Genomic DNA, 14966 nt, shown 5'->3' on the forward strand with positions numbered 1-14966 from the left:
GTGTGAGTAATTCTTCAGCGGAAGTGTATATGTGTCTCATTAGTAGATGATAGCACGTATGAGAATGCAAGTTTGCTGTTGCTAGATGTCCTCATTAACGCTGATGTGCCACGTCTACATTATGCAACATCTGATCTGACGCTCTCTTACACAAGTGCGCCAGACTTCACTAGACTTGTGTGAAGAGAGAGACCCAGCCCAGACATACACACACACACACACACACACACAGCCCACTCACACACACACACACACACACACACACACACACACACACACATTAGTGAAGAGAGAGACCCAGCCCAGACACACACACACTCACAGCCCACTCACACTCACAGCCCACTCACACACACACACACATTAGTGAAGAGAGAGACCCAGCCCTCTCTGCAGCCAGCCTCCGTCTCTCCTCCAACTCCATCACAACAGCGCCACGACTCCATGAGTCCACAGCCAGCGCATCCTCCGCTGCCTCTGTGCCTCCGCTGCCTCTGTGCCTCCGCTGCCTCTGTGCCTCCGCTGCCTCCGCTGCCTCTGTGCCTCCGCTGCCTCCGCTGCCTCTGTGCTTCCGCTGCCTCTGTGCTTCCGCTGCCTCTGTGCTTCCGCTGCCTCTGTGCCTCTCTGCCTCTGTGCCTGGCGGCGGCTGCTGCATGATAGCCTGTGTTAAAAAGCTAATCACTTGTCTGTGGACGACGTGCCGTAATAGAGGTCTTGTCCCATAGCCAGCAGACAGCATTACTGCCCCCAGTGATGAGTCAGAGAAGCACCCATATATAAACACGCGCGCACACACACACACACACACACACACACACACACACACACACACACTTTTAGGAGTGCCCGTTGCCTTAAACAAGCAGTGTGTGTCAGAAAGCTTGCATGAATATAAAATAGTTAGCAGTCATGTTAGCCTGTGTAGAAAACTATGGATTACCACAGGGACAGTATGGAAATGCTGTTACACACATTCATGCGCGCACACACACACACACACATTTACAGTAGGCTACGATTGTAATTATGCACTGTTAAGGGTGCCAATTGGAAGGGGTTGCCATGGAAACACCAAAGTGGCACACGCAAGAGTGTGCAATTTGAACACCCTCTCTCTCTTTTCTTCTCTTTTTTTATGATGGAGCTATTTTTATCAGGCATTATATAAGCCTTCCCGCTTCTCTTCAATGTGGGTCCTTTTGTCTCTCTATTCTCGTCTTTGTCCATTATCTCTACATTCCTTTTTTTTCGGTGACGTTGGGAGGGTTCCATGTCTGAAGCCTTTCTCTCAGCAAAATTGCCTGCTTGTCAGTCAACATGCTTGTGTCATTTGTGTGTGTGGTGCCAGTCAGAGCCACACTTCCATCGCCGGTCTCTCCGCACGGCCCCCTTCTCTGGAGGGACAGCTCTTTCATTTCCTCTACAACTCACCTCTCATTAGATGGCTCAGTCATGCTCACACACAGCCAAGCTACCACCGTCCCTGACAGGCTATGCTGATCTTTTATTTAACATTAGATGATGCATTATTAGTAAGTGTGTGTGTGTGTGTGTGTGTGTGTGCGCACTGATGTGCATACGCATATGATTTCATGCAACAGAGATGAAAGCTGCAGCCACTGCACTGATAGACACATGTGTGAATCTCTGTGGTGTGTTCCAGTTTTGTGGTTCTTGTGGTAAAATCTTACCGCATGTATCTGCACCATCCATAGATGGCCATTCATCTCAAGTGAATATTTCAAACAAGCTTGAAACTGCTGTTCCATTTCCTTTTAGTTTAGATAATTGTGACACCACTCAGCTGACGGTGGCTTGACAATGAAGGGACTTTGTGTGTGTATTGTTATTACACTGTTACTGAAAACCATCAATTATCAAACCAGCTTCTGCTTGGGTTCTACAGTATATTTAACATCTGGCCCTGTCCTCTCTGTCTCCCCCTACAGGCTGCTTTGAGTGCTGCATCAAGTGTCTGGGAGGTGTGCCCTATGCCTCGCTGGTGGCCACCGTCCTGTGCTTCTCAGGCGTGGCCCTGTTCTGTGGGTGCGGCCATGTGGCGCTGACCGGGACCCTGACCATGCTGGAGAACCACTTTTCACGTGTGCCAACCGACCATGCCACCCTCACCAACGTGTAAGTGCCCCAGCACGAGGTAGTGTGAAGCCCGGTGCCCATCGGACACGTACGCTACGCGCCGCGCCGCGACAATAAAGAAATTAGATCTCCGTTGTTTTCAACGGAGCAAAGCCCGCTGGAAACGTCTGCCGCACAGCAACCGCACAGAGATAGAAAACTATTCTAAAATCCTGCGCCTCAAGCCCAGACCGCCGAACACCGCTGAACGAAAGAGAGAGACAGAGAGAATATTAGGACTGAAGAATCACCAATTAAATAAGGCCACACTAAAAATAGACAGTATGGTACCATGTGTGCCTATGTGGACCCAGGTTTGAGTCCAGCCTGAGGTACAGTATTATCTCAAGCCCAGGCCATGAAAAGTAAAGGCTAGAAAAAAAGGAACGGTTTACATGGTGACACAATTCTGTATGTTGTTGCTATCAGTACTACCTTGTGTCTACCAATGAAAGATCTTTACTTAGCATTCAGAGTGCTATGTGATATTAAGGATATGAATCACTTTGTGTTATTAGCTCAGCTGGGCACAATTGACCAATCCTTGTCAAAGAGTTCATCTACGACGAACCAGACTGAGATGTAATGTTGGCTCAGTGGTTGTAATGCAATAGGGAGATGACATGCTCTTTATTCAAACAGGTGAGTAATGGATGTTATGTTTGTTTGTTTGATTACTGGTGTTTGTTTGTGTGTTGGTGTTTGTCCACAGGGTGCAGATCCTGCAGTACATCATCTACGGCATCGCACCCTTCTTCCTGGTGTACGGCATCATCCTGCTGGCCGAGGGCTTCTACACCACCAGTGCCGTCAAGGACCTGCAGAACGAGTTCAAGACCAGCGTGTGTGGACGCTGCATTACTGGCATGGTGAGAGAGAGACACACACACACACACACACACACACACACACACACACACACACACAAAGTATATATTCACAACCCACTCACACACACACACACACACACACACACACTCACAGCCCCCCCCCCCCCCACACACACACACAGCCCCCAAATGCACATTGTACATTGTACACACATTGGCAAAGGACAAAGTCACCCTCATGCATACATTCTCCCACATTAACTGGACATGCTCTCTTTCTCAGAGAGGCCACAAGCCTAGCTATTCCCTCACAGAATCTTCATGTAGACATATAGATGCGAGCAGAATCTTCATGTAGACCTATAGATGCGAGCATTCTCTCTCCCTCTCTCTGTGTGTGTCTCCATATGGATGTGTCCAGTCGGACATGCACATTTGTATCAGTCCACACACTCACACACAGCCTGCGAGCAGAACTCATGCATGTGCTAACATACACACGTCGTGTGTGTGTGCAGAGATCAACTGACGCTTTACAGTGAAATGAGAGAAGTGCCCAGAGTGAGGAAGATGAAGGAGAAGGGTGTGTGTGTGTGTGTGGGGGGGGGGGGGGGGGGGGGCCGCCCTAGAGGATGGTTCTGGCACAGTTTGTGCTATGTAGCCTAATTCCTTTAATTGTCACAGATGTCCACTCACATCAGTGTGTAAAGCCTTTTGGCCACGTGGGCCTGGCGTGTGTGTGTCAGTGTGTGTGTGTGTGTGTGTGTGTGTGTGTGTGTGTGTGTGTGTGTGTGTGTGTGTGTGTGTGTGTGAGTGAAGCCCATTCTGTCTTAAATAGGTCATCATATGAGATCATATTTTAATGAGTATTGTATCTCATTTATGGGTGTACAGTATATATGGAGGTGGCTGCATTTACTGCCTATCTTTAATTCATAATTGTTATTAAACATTATTGCAATAAGGACTGATTATAAAATCTAATAGAAACGAAATATTCGCCAGCTGTAGAGAGCTGTTTTATGTGGACACGATACCTTGGGTCCTGCCAATAACAAATTAATGAAGTCATATGCATATTTGTTCATCTCCCTCTCTCTCTCTCTGTGTGTCTCCAGTTTGTGTTCCTGACTTACATCCTGGGCCTGGCCTGGTTGGGCATCTTTGGCTTCTCGGCGGTGCCCGTCTTCCTCTTCTACAACATGTGGACCACCTGTAACGCCATGAAGTCACCTGTGGCCAACATCACCTCCCCTGACAACATCTGTGTGGACGTCAGGCAGTATGGTAGGAGCTGTCAATCATCATTACTGTAATGACCTGTCATTCCTCCTGTATGCCAATGGCTCTTGACTTCAAGAGACCCTATGCAACATTTTCATAGTCATAGAATCGCTTAGAAATCGTTGTTTTGCTTGACTGACCAGTTTTATCGAAAACAGCAATATTTCCTCCCGCCCCCAGTGTCCCTATCCGCTATTGCAGCCTTGCATTTTGTCCAGGAGGCGATCGCTCCTTGTTTACATCTGGAAGTCTGAGACGCGTATAGGAACAAGAAGAACCACGCTTGCAATTTATAAATATATATATAGCCTATATATGTATAAATATACACGCTAAAGCTGTAGGGGAAGCTCTGCAGAGAAATATGCAAGGATAAAACGAGCAAAAACTAAAAGCGAAACCGAAACCGGAGATGAAATCGCCAATCCTGCATAGTTTCTCTTTAATGTCATTTGTCATTCTGAAGTTGTTTACACTGTGTATGATAGTTTAAAGGATATAGTTTTGTCTTTGTGAGAGAACTGTACTGATATTTCCTTTGAGGGCCTGGTTACATCAGTAGTCTGGCTGCTGAAATGGCCATCATGTCTCAGAGGAGCAGGACTTATAATATCACTCGCATGACTCACGATGTGCTGAGACTGCTTAGTGTGACTCAAAGAGTGTTAGATGGCACTGGGGACCCAAAGACATTTAAAAACAGACTGGCAGGAATGCTAAAAAAAGTGTGTTTGTTTTTGTGTGTGTTGTGTGTGCGTGTCTTTGTGTCTGTTTGTGTGTGCGTGTGTGCGTGTGTGCGTGTGTGCGTGTGTGCGTGTGTGTGTGTGTGTGTGTGTGTGTGTGTGTGTGTGTGTGTGTGTGTGTGTGTGCGCATCCTCTCCTGTGCCAGGTGTGATCCCCTGGACCGCCACGCCTGGAAAAGCCTGTGGCTCGACCCTGAATGACATCTGCAACACTAGTGATGTGAGTGCACTCTCCCACATGCAAGAGCACCACATCACACACACACACACACACACACACACACACACACACACACACGCACACTCACACTCACATCAGCCTCCTCTAGCCAGAGAACAGCATTTACAGCTGAGGCTGAATGCATTCACCGTATACACAGTTTTAATTCTCCATTGTGTGTAATGTTTTAATTGGTATAAAAGCACTACGTCATAGGCAGTGTTGCCAGATTGGGCGGGTGCCCGCCCAATTGGGCTTTTTTTGACTTGGTGGGGCAGGGGGAAATAAGCTTTAGGCGGGCAAATAAATGTTTGAGTTAAATGGTTCTCTATGACAAAATCGTTGTTGGGGCGTTTTTTAGCTGAAGAGGGCGGGTTTTTGAACGTGATTGGGCGGAAATCACTCAACCCAATCTGGCAACACTGGCCATAGGCACAACACACTTCAACCGACCATGTATATGATGTCTTGTCTTATGATGTCTTATGCGGTGTCTCCTGTGATGTCTCCTGCAGTTCTACCTGTCCTACCACCTGTACATTGTGGCTTGTGCCGGGGCTGGAGCCACTGTGATTGCTCTGGTAAGACCAACCGTAGACCTGCGCCTGCAGACCTCTCCTGAAGTACTCCTCTCACAACAGAGCGCTCATTCAGTTCACACACTAGTACAATGCACACACGCTGACACAATGGGTACCTTTTAAGTGCTGTAAACCTCTGAGGACAGAGATTAAATGGATGTTAGATGCTGAATGGATACTAAAGAGCACACAAAACAACAGCCAAGCAGCGGCCCTTTAAACATTTTTTAGTCATTTTGCAGTGCTTGACATGCACTTGCAGTCTATCATTGCCCTCTATTGCGCATAGAAACACATAGCTAGTGGTAAGAGATGGCCTTGAATCATAATCATGGTTAACAAAGACAAGGTTTCACTTTGTTGATAAGCAGAGATACTATTTGGAAAGTCATTTGCGACAATGTCTCAACTTCATTCTGTGTGACAGTTTTCACCCTGGAATGGTTCATTTTGACACATAATCTAAAAGTCTAAAGAAGTCATTGTGGTTTTGTTTTTTGTTGACCCAGTATTTTTGTTATGATACTGCAGAGTTTCGTCTGATTTCTATTGGCTCATGGATTTGACCTCTGACCCCTGCTCGTGTGTGCTCTCTCTCCCTCACAGCTCACCTACATGATGGCCACCACATATAACTATGCTGTTTTCAAGTTTAAAGGCTTTCGCCACAACAGCACCTCTAAGTTTTAAAACAAACACTGTGGCAGCACACCGAGTTGGCAGTGTCCATGGATTTATGCTCCTCTTGGGGTGCTCTTAAAGTGAAAAAAAAAAGAAACAGACACAGAAAATGTAGAGGGTTAGGCTACCCTGTAGACGAGGACATTTCAGCGTTGTAACTAATTGAGGAGAAATGCAGTGCGCCCCTATTTGACCTCCTACACATTTGGAATCAGTTGAACTGCTCCTGTTTTTTGAGAGAGATATACAGATAAGGCGGATGTTTTTGTAGATCCCAAATTTATTTGATTAAACTAGGCTTCATGCTGAGCTGCAGTAGTTCTGAATCGTTTGTGTCACGCGAGTTCAGTAGCCTGACTAGGTTATTCTGGCACCAGTTGGTAATCATTCCATGTCTACTTGAGCCATCATCAGTCATATCCTGCCTTTTTTTGTAAATATTCAAAATCTACTCAACTCTAGATGTACGAATTCTTGATGTAGGCAGTAAGACATTTTTGGTCAGCTCTTTTTCAAGCTGTTAGGTTAGCATGTAGCATTTGGACATGCAGATGGAGAGAACAGGTAGCGTTGCCGAGTGTGTAGCCCTGATGTCATATAGCCTAATTTGCCATGTCCCATTCACTAACCAGTAGCCTTTTCATGAACTGTGGGGTTTTTTTGTGGGGTTTTTTTTCTCTTTTTTTTTTTTTTTTTAAGACCCTCATTCATTATCATTTATTTAGAGAATGTCACATTTATTTTGGTGATTGGTATATTTTTGGGGCTTCTTGACAGGTTTCTGCTGTACTGTAAATACGAAGAGGGTCATGCATATCATTTTCTGGAGATTGTTGTACCTCTCTTGTCCTCTGTGTTAGTAGACACTCGTGTTTTTCTAATCACTAACTGCCATGAAAGTGATCCCATTGACACATTTAATACCCAAAGTCTTCATCCTCCATGAGTTGCATAATAATGATAGTAATAATAATAATAATAATAAAGATAATGACTAGTCTAGTGTAGCATTACCGATGTAGCTTGCTTTTGCTCACTAATCCACTTACTGGCGGTCCCCCCTCCCCTACCTGTCCTTCCCTCTGTCCTCTCTCTCTCCTTTTCTCTCTCTCTGTCCCTCTCTCTCTCCTTTCTCTCTCTTTGTCCTCTCTTTCTCCTTTCTCTCTCTCTGTCCCTCTCTCCCCTCTCTCTCTGTCTCTCTCTCTCCTCTCTCTCTGTCTCTCTCTCCCCGGTCCCTCTCTTGGCCTCTCCTCCTTCGCTCCTCTCCTCCCTCGCTCCCTCTCTCCTCCAGATCCACTATCTCATGATCCTGGCGGCCAACTGGGCCTACCTGAAGGACGCCTGCCAGACCCACGCCTACCAAGACATCAAGACCAAGGACGACCAGGAGCTGACGGACGTGCAGTCACGCTCCAAGGAGGCCATCAACTCCTACTCATAAGGGCCAGAGCACAGCACACACACACACACACACACACACACACCCTTCTCCGTCACTACCTTTCCCTTCTCCTCTCTCTCTTTCTCTCTTTCAAACACACATACATGTGAGCACATGCAAACATACAGTACATAGATACCAACACACACACACACACCCACACAAACATACACATGCATACACACACACACACACACACACATAAGCACACACAGCTGCAATCCCCCCACCCCAACCCTCAGGCTGCACACTGCTGACTAACACGGCTCAGTGCTGCTTCTCCCTCTCACCACGTGACATGACAGCCTTGTGAGGCGCCCATAACCGTGACATAACACCGGCTTGTCGTTTTTCTCAAAACTTTATTATTTTTTGTTCCTTTAAAAAAAAAAAAAAAAAATGTGGCAATGCATGTGAAATGCCTTAATGGAGTCGCAGTGTGTTCAGTTCGTTTGGGGTCCCCGGCTGTGGGCCGCAGGTGGGCCAGAGGTGGGCCGGATGGGCGTGAGCACGCTGTGACCCTGACGGCTGATTTTTCCAGTGTTTTGTGGTGGACTGTCTCAAAGTGGCCGTGTGTCGTGTCAGGACTGTGACGCCTCAACTCAAGCTTCATGGCGCGTGGTGGAGGCGAAGGGGCACCCACTACTCTTAACTGTCTGCACTAACTCAACCAGGACGTTTCACAGGAACTTCCTTTTTTGGTGTTTTATACATTTAAATATAAATATAAATATATAAATATATAAATATATAACTGTGTGAATGTGTATGAATGTTGTTGTTTTTCTAACTCTTAAAAAGTATGTCAGGTTTAATATAACCTCTTTCTGCTCTCTTGCTCTCTCTCTCTCTCTCTTTCTCAGTTTCTTCCTACATTTTTGTTTTCTGAACCTTTTTTATGGTTATACTTGACACATTGCACTGCTGTAAAATCAGACAAAATCCACACTTTCATAAACTCACACACTTTTAAAAAAAATCAGACTCTAGATCTGTGTGGATCACTTTTTCTCAGCTTAATTCAGAGTGAACAGCGGCAAAAAAAGAAGAAAGATCTGAGATTAATGTCGCTATTTCAATGGACAATTTCACATTAATGCACAGAAGTGGAAACATTATGAGGTATGCTTGTTCTCTAATATATAACATGCCTGAAGAATGATAAATATTTGGTTTGCACATATTGTCTCAAGTAAGCTTATAATTTATCAAACTGAATATTTTGATCTCAGCTCTAGAACATTCTACAACTCTATGAAGGGATATCTTTTTAAAAAAATCAAGCAATCATATTCTTTGCATTTTTATCTTCCCTGTGGAAAATTAATTTAAGTATTGATTATTGATAGTATTTTTTATTTCCTTTTTTGGATTTTAACAATGTTGGTCTTCACAATGTTCAAAGATGCAGCCATGTAACATATATTCCTGAATCGGTGGAAAAAAAGTAAATTAACTGTCTATATAATCTCAGTGTTATGACTCAGCAGTTTGATGGCAGCTGACACTTTTCCTAAACGAGCTACTGTGTAACATTGCTTGGATTTTATCTTGGGATTGATTTACAAACTTGTGGTTTTAGCGGCATTTGTGTCCTTATTTTACTCTCCTGGCAATCCTGGTGGTAACCTGACATGTCTGTGGAATATTGGATATACTAACTGTAACTCTCCATGTTGTTGGACAAGTACGTGCTCCTGAAAACTGCCATGTTAACATCCACTGTGTCACAGTACTGTATTTATGGTCAGGCACCTTTTTGGGGGACTGTCTTTGAAGGGCCCTCCTTAACAGCAATGCAGCACTCATGGCATGACTCAAAGCTTAAGATTGTAATTTAATGTATTTAACACAGCTATGTCCATCCATACAACCTCAACACTCGTCACATCACTTGGCATGGCATGGCTATGCAGCCTGCAACGTAAATCGACACAAGATATTCCATGAGTTCTAAATGAATGCTTATTGATGTGGCACTTGCATTTCATGTTGGAATTGTGTGGTTAAGAAGGCCCCCCATCAAAGAGCAGCTTGTCTCCCTGAGTTATTATATTTAAAAGTCTTTTAACCACAGTTATCAATCGCAGTTGTGATGAGTCTTTTAGCATACAGAAAGCAATGTTTTTGTTTTCTTTCTTTTTAAAAGTTGAAAGCATGTTGCCCACACCAAGGTTGAACTGCAAAAACCATAACCTGTGCGTTTTTGGTTCCTGCCAACGTGTCCACCGATCGCAAACTCAGTCTTGATCTCTCCCGTTTTTGTATCAGAAGACGTGTGCCTGGATGTTTCGTTGTTCCCTTTTTATTGCATGATGGAAAGATAACCTTGACCTCCTCTCCCTAATCTGTAGGTGATGTGTTGTCAGAAGTATGGTAGGCAGTGTTCACCCTCGTAAACCCCTCCCCCTCTTTCTCAAGATAATCCACTGTGCTTTGATGGAATTGTAGTTCTAGTTGTTCCATAGTCCATTTTCTTTGGAAAAAGTTGACGGTTTTATGACTCCTGTATAGTGATGATTTTTGTACCCTTCTCTAGTAAAACTGATATTTTCTATGATCGCCAACTGGTCTCCACTGCAGTCTTATTTTTTTATGTTGTTGAGTGTCTGTCCATGTTCATGTTTACTTATTTGAGTTTGTTGGAGTAGAACCATTTGAGATGTCACCCTGTAATCAATGGTTTGGTCACTCTAAAATTACTCTACAAGTTTAATCTCTAAGAGATTGCCTGTAGTGATGACTTCAGTATCAAAGGCAATAAGGACTATGACCACGACAAAGCTTCTGATATAAAAGGATTCCTCTTCACAGTATGCTACTTCTTTGTGCCCTCTAACACATAACTGCATACTCATAAGACTGGACTCCATACACTAATGAGGATGTGTTCTTTGAGGCATCTACTGTATATGAGATTGATGATAACGACTGTCAACCTTCCCGTTTCCCATAGACTGTTCATCCATAATTGTACCGTTATGTATTGAGGGAGGTGATACAAGTCTTTATGACTCAGGAAGAGGAAAATGTCACCTAGCTGTTATCAGTGATCAGTATCAGCTGTTATAATTTGATGTAGCTGAAGGTCCTACTGTAGGTGCCCTTCCATTTTGCTGAAATTCTACACAACTCTTCTGGAATGCCCAGCATAATAAGATTAGGAAAGTGCCCTGGTGTCCAGCCTTCAGGATTTTTTTTTTTTAGAATCGTCTCCATAAAACACCTTTGAAAAAGACAAAAAGTGTTACCCAACAACTGAGCTACTGAAAAGTCTTGATCTTTAATAACCACATTACTGATTGTTTATTGTATAGCCTAACTGTTAATTATTACAATGCACATACATACATACATTACTGTACAATAGGTAGACTAAAGGTGCGGTCCATGATTCTAATCAAATACATTGTCATATTTCTCATCACAGTTTTCAGCTTTATGGAGGCCTTAGGGGCTCTTGTTAATGGAGTGTACTGTAGCAGTGCCCCCCCAAGTGGCTCCATATAACTGTCCATCCAGTGTATACGCTCCAAGAGCTCCAGTGTCTGTTTAGTGCCCTGGCTCTGTGAATGCTGTTCAGGGAAAGCAAACATGGTGGTTTAGACTGAGCTAAAAACAATTCCAGCCAATCAACATGTTACTTCAGGAGCACAGAGGGGAAGGGTGTAATTTGACTGGCTGTTGAGCTCAAATATCAACAACCAGAGTTAAACATCTGTAACATGCATTTGCACAGAAGTGACCTACTGTAGCCTACTGCAGGTTCCATGCAAGTATTGCTCTTGCATTAGTAGCATCTTTGATTACAGCATACACCCCATGCATGCAACACTGTTATTCAAAAACAAGATGTTTTGTTTTCCACTGGATCAAAATAGCATACAAAATAAAGTAATTTACTGTATGTCTCATATTTCTTTCTCATCCTTCAAAAGGACACAACCTCAGATATTTAACATACTGTGTAGGAGTGCATGTGGCATCATGTAAGCTAAGCCTACAGAGACACAGGCAAAAACATTGTGTGTTGTGTGTATATAGAGTGTTTGAGAGAGAGAGAGAGAGATAGAGAGAAAGAGAGAGAGATTCTGTCTTGACATGTGAGCGCATTTAGTTCTTCAGAAAGAACCCAAGGGCCAGGTGTCTGCATCTACACATTTGTTAACTTGGTGTGTGTGATTCAGTGTGTTCCTCCTTGGCACGGTGGAGCCGTATGAAAACACATTACAGATCTAACAGCCGAGCCCTCTGAGGGTGACAGCTGTAGGCCAAAGCTCCACAGCATGCCCTTTCATCAGCTTTCACGTCAGTTGTAGTCCGTCCCAGAGCGGTAGGCCTAGATCAAACAGAGTGGCGACACTCCCATAGACCTCCATAGGAAAAGATGGCAGCGCTTTTTCCAGGCTATTTCCGCGTTATGGGACTTTTGGAACTATTAACAGCCAATCTCTTGGTCAGTAGTCAATGAGTTCATTGATTTCACCCTCCAGCATCCAGAAGCGATTCAGCCATTCAGCGTAGGTTTTTTTGGAACTTTTGATCGTGTGGCGGCAACATCAAAGAGTGTCGCAACTCTCTCTTTCTATGGCTCTGGTCCGTGCATGTTTTCAGATTACAGTATTCTGACAGTCCTCTCTCCGCAGCTGTCTTGACAGTGCAGTTCCTCTCCTCAGCAGCAGAGGGGGCTGGAGCGCGTCTTCCTGCGCAGGTCCACCGTGTCGGCCGGCAGCAGATGCTCTGCCCTCTCCTCGGACGCCAGCACGCGCCGCACGGCCTCCTCGAAGGCCGCCGTCACGTTGGTGGCGTCCTTGGCGCTGGTCTCGAAGTACGGGTGCCCGCCGTTGTCGCGGCACCAGCGCTGGGCCTCGTCCGCCGACACCTGCCGCTCGGGCACGTCCACCTTGTTGCCCAGGACGACGAACGGGAAGCGGTCGGGCTCGCGCACGTCCGCGTAGTAGGCAAACTCCTTCCGCCAGTTGGCCAGGTTCAGGAAGCTCTGGCTGTCGTCCACGCTGAAGGCCAGGAGGCAGCAGTCGGAGCCGCGGTAGAACGGCGTCCTCAGGCTGCGGAAGCGCTCCTGGCCCGCCGTGTCCCAGATCTGCAAGGTGACCGTGCGCCCGTCCACCTCCAGCTCCTTGTTGAGGAACTCCACGCCGATGGTGTGGAAGAGGTGCGTGTCGAATTTGTCGGCCACGTAGCGGTTCATCAGGGAGGACTTGCCCACGCCGCCGTCCCCCAGCAGGATGACCTTCAGTAGGGAGGACTTGGAGGTCATGGTGCACACACACCTGAATAACAGCAGAGACACTAGAGTAAGAACAAGCTGTGAGGAGGCTTGATTGACAAACACTTTACACCTCATACATAACTACTAACCCAGCAGCCTAAACACCCCTGTGAGATTCCACACAACTCATGCACATGAGAGCCTATATTGTAGACCTACTATTCTGCAAGTAGGCCTACCATTTCAAATGAGTTCATCTCTTCTGAAAAAAATAACAATGGCATGTGTAGATTAAGTGAAGTTGTGCAGTGGTAATTGAAGAATACTTGATAAGAATACCTAAACTATAAACAGAATAAAATTAATCAATAAATTCTTTGTAGACACACATTTAATCCTGGAATCCTAGAATTCTGTTCATAGGTTCTGTTATTATGAGAGCCTTTCAAGAGAGAGGCCTGTGCTGCTTGCAACAAACCACTTACTTTTGTTGCCATATCAAAAGGACCCAAGATGAGAGACAGAGAAGCTTGAACATGGTAGAAAAAGATATACACTTCTACAAATAATGAGCCTGTGAGCTCCTATCATAGGCATATCTTAATAGTGAAGTTTATGGGGAATTTTCGCTTGAAAGGCATGGCTAAGTTAGGTTAGGCTATTCTGTAAAGTAAATTGCTTCAAAGCTACAGGCTAGTATGCAGGTGTTCCATGTAAGAGTGATAACAAAATGTCTCCTTTGGTACGAGACCAAAACATGTTTTATAGGTCTATCCGTGGTAAAACAGCCTGCAGCCCCTCAGACAAAAAGAATAAGAAAAAAAGAGCTACTATTATACCCAATTTCTCCACAATTTCAGCCATTTTCCCGGTTGTCAAGTCGGTTGGTGGCGAGTTCAACATAACTACAGATATTCCAGATAGAAAAGTTAAATCGCAAAGTATCGCAACGATAAATATAGCCTACTGGTTAGGCTACCCCACATCAATCTAAACCATCTTTTCTTTTCTTATCTTGGTGAATGACACAGCATCTTACACAACCCGACAATACTTTACAATTTGCTCGACAAACTAAATAACGAAATAAATCACAGGCGGAAGAAATAACAGTAAGCTATACTTTACCCTTGTCAGTTTACGAAAAGGTTATGAACGCATCCCATCCCCACTGTTCCTTTTTAGCTTAAACTTTACCAAGACATGGCGCCCTGGAGCAACTCCGACACACAAGTGACGCTCATATGACCGACCTCACACACACACACACACACACACACACAGACACTAACACACACACACACACACACACACACACACGCTTGAGTAATTTAGCTAGACGTCAATCGGTGATTTTTTTGCGCAGCCTGGAATCTCGGCGTATTTGGTATGCGCGTAAATTGTATTTCTTCCCGTTTTTACAAAATACTAAGTTATGGTGTAAGTTTTACACTGTAGTATAAAAAAGACCTTATATGAGGAAAGTTGTAAAATATGTGACCATCAGTATGATGTATAACATTGTGCCTATGTTTGTTTTGAAGTGGTATTACTGGTAGGCCTATTATCTACAAGCAAGTTAGCATAAAAATAACTCAACACTTCACACAAATCAAAATCATTTTAGAAATAAATATACAGTAACTTGCACTTCTTTGAGAAATAGGGATTTTTTTTTACAAATTAAGAAGGCCATAAGATTTCTGGTTCACAGCACTGCAGTCTCAAAAGCCTCTATGGACTCCTCTGTCTCTTTCTCTTGCACTGGTCCCATAAATCTATTGCCTCAATTACCACAATCATTATTTGAATCATGTGCT

The 14966-nt window shown here is 44.6% G+C and overlaps 2 protein-coding genes across 5 annotated transcripts in view; one reads left to right on the forward strand and one right to left on the reverse strand.

Moving 5' to 3' along the window:
* The window catches only part of gpm6ba (glycoprotein M6Ba), a 37728-nt gene extending 27245 nt beyond the window's left edge, over window positions 1-10483 (forward strand). For 2 of the 3 annotated variants that reach the window (XM_062517711.1, XM_062517709.1), the window contains exons 2-7: window positions 1950-2136; window positions 2849-3005; window positions 4085-4253; window positions 5140-5213; window positions 5729-5794; window positions 7767-10483. In XM_062517711.1, coding sequence (XP_062373695.1) covers window positions 1950-2136; window positions 2849-3005; window positions 4085-4253; window positions 5140-5213; window positions 5729-5794; window positions 7767-7916 — 803 coding nt within the window. In that variant the 3' untranslated portion in view covers window positions 7917-10483. Of the gene's footprint in view, window positions 1-1949; window positions 2137-2848; window positions 3006-4084; window positions 4254-5139; window positions 5214-5728; window positions 5795-6400; window positions 7468-7766 lie in introns of those variants that run through there. The other variant, XM_062517710.1, reaches the window with a different exon arrangement.
* Window positions 10484-11188: 705 nt separating this feature from the next.
* Window positions 11189-14371, reverse strand: LOC134061892 (ras-related protein Rab-9A-like). 2 transcript variants are annotated; one of them, XM_062517712.1, is made up of 2 exons: window positions 14275-14371; window positions 11189-13207 (listed from the first exon to the last, which is right to left on the reverse strand). In XM_062517712.1, the coding sequence occupies exon 2, from the start codon at window positions 13192-13194 to the stop codon at window positions 12589-12591; it is 606 nt and encodes a 201-aa protein (XP_062373696.1). In that variant the 5' UTR covers window positions 13195-13207; window positions 14275-14371; the 3' UTR covers window positions 11189-12588. The 2 variants fall into 2 exon arrangements, with proteins under 2 accessions (XP_062373696.1, XP_062373697.1); XM_062517713.1 differs by lacking the exon at window positions 14275-14371 and adding an exon at window positions 13986-14237.
* Window positions 14372-14966: the final 595 nt, after the last annotated feature.

This window comes from Sardina pilchardus, chromosome 17, assembly GCF_963854185.1.
Source record: "Sardina pilchardus chromosome 17, fSarPil1.1, whole genome shotgun sequence".
Classification (NCBI taxonomy): domain Eukaryota; kingdom Metazoa; phylum Chordata; class Actinopteri; order Clupeiformes; family Clupeidae; genus Sardina; species Sardina pilchardus.

Excerpts from the sequence above, each read along its gene's own strand:
- LOC134061892 (XM_062517712.1), bottom strand. The coding sequence starts at position 13,194 with ATGACCTCCAAGTCCTCCCTACTGAAGGTCATCCTGCTGGGGGACGGC.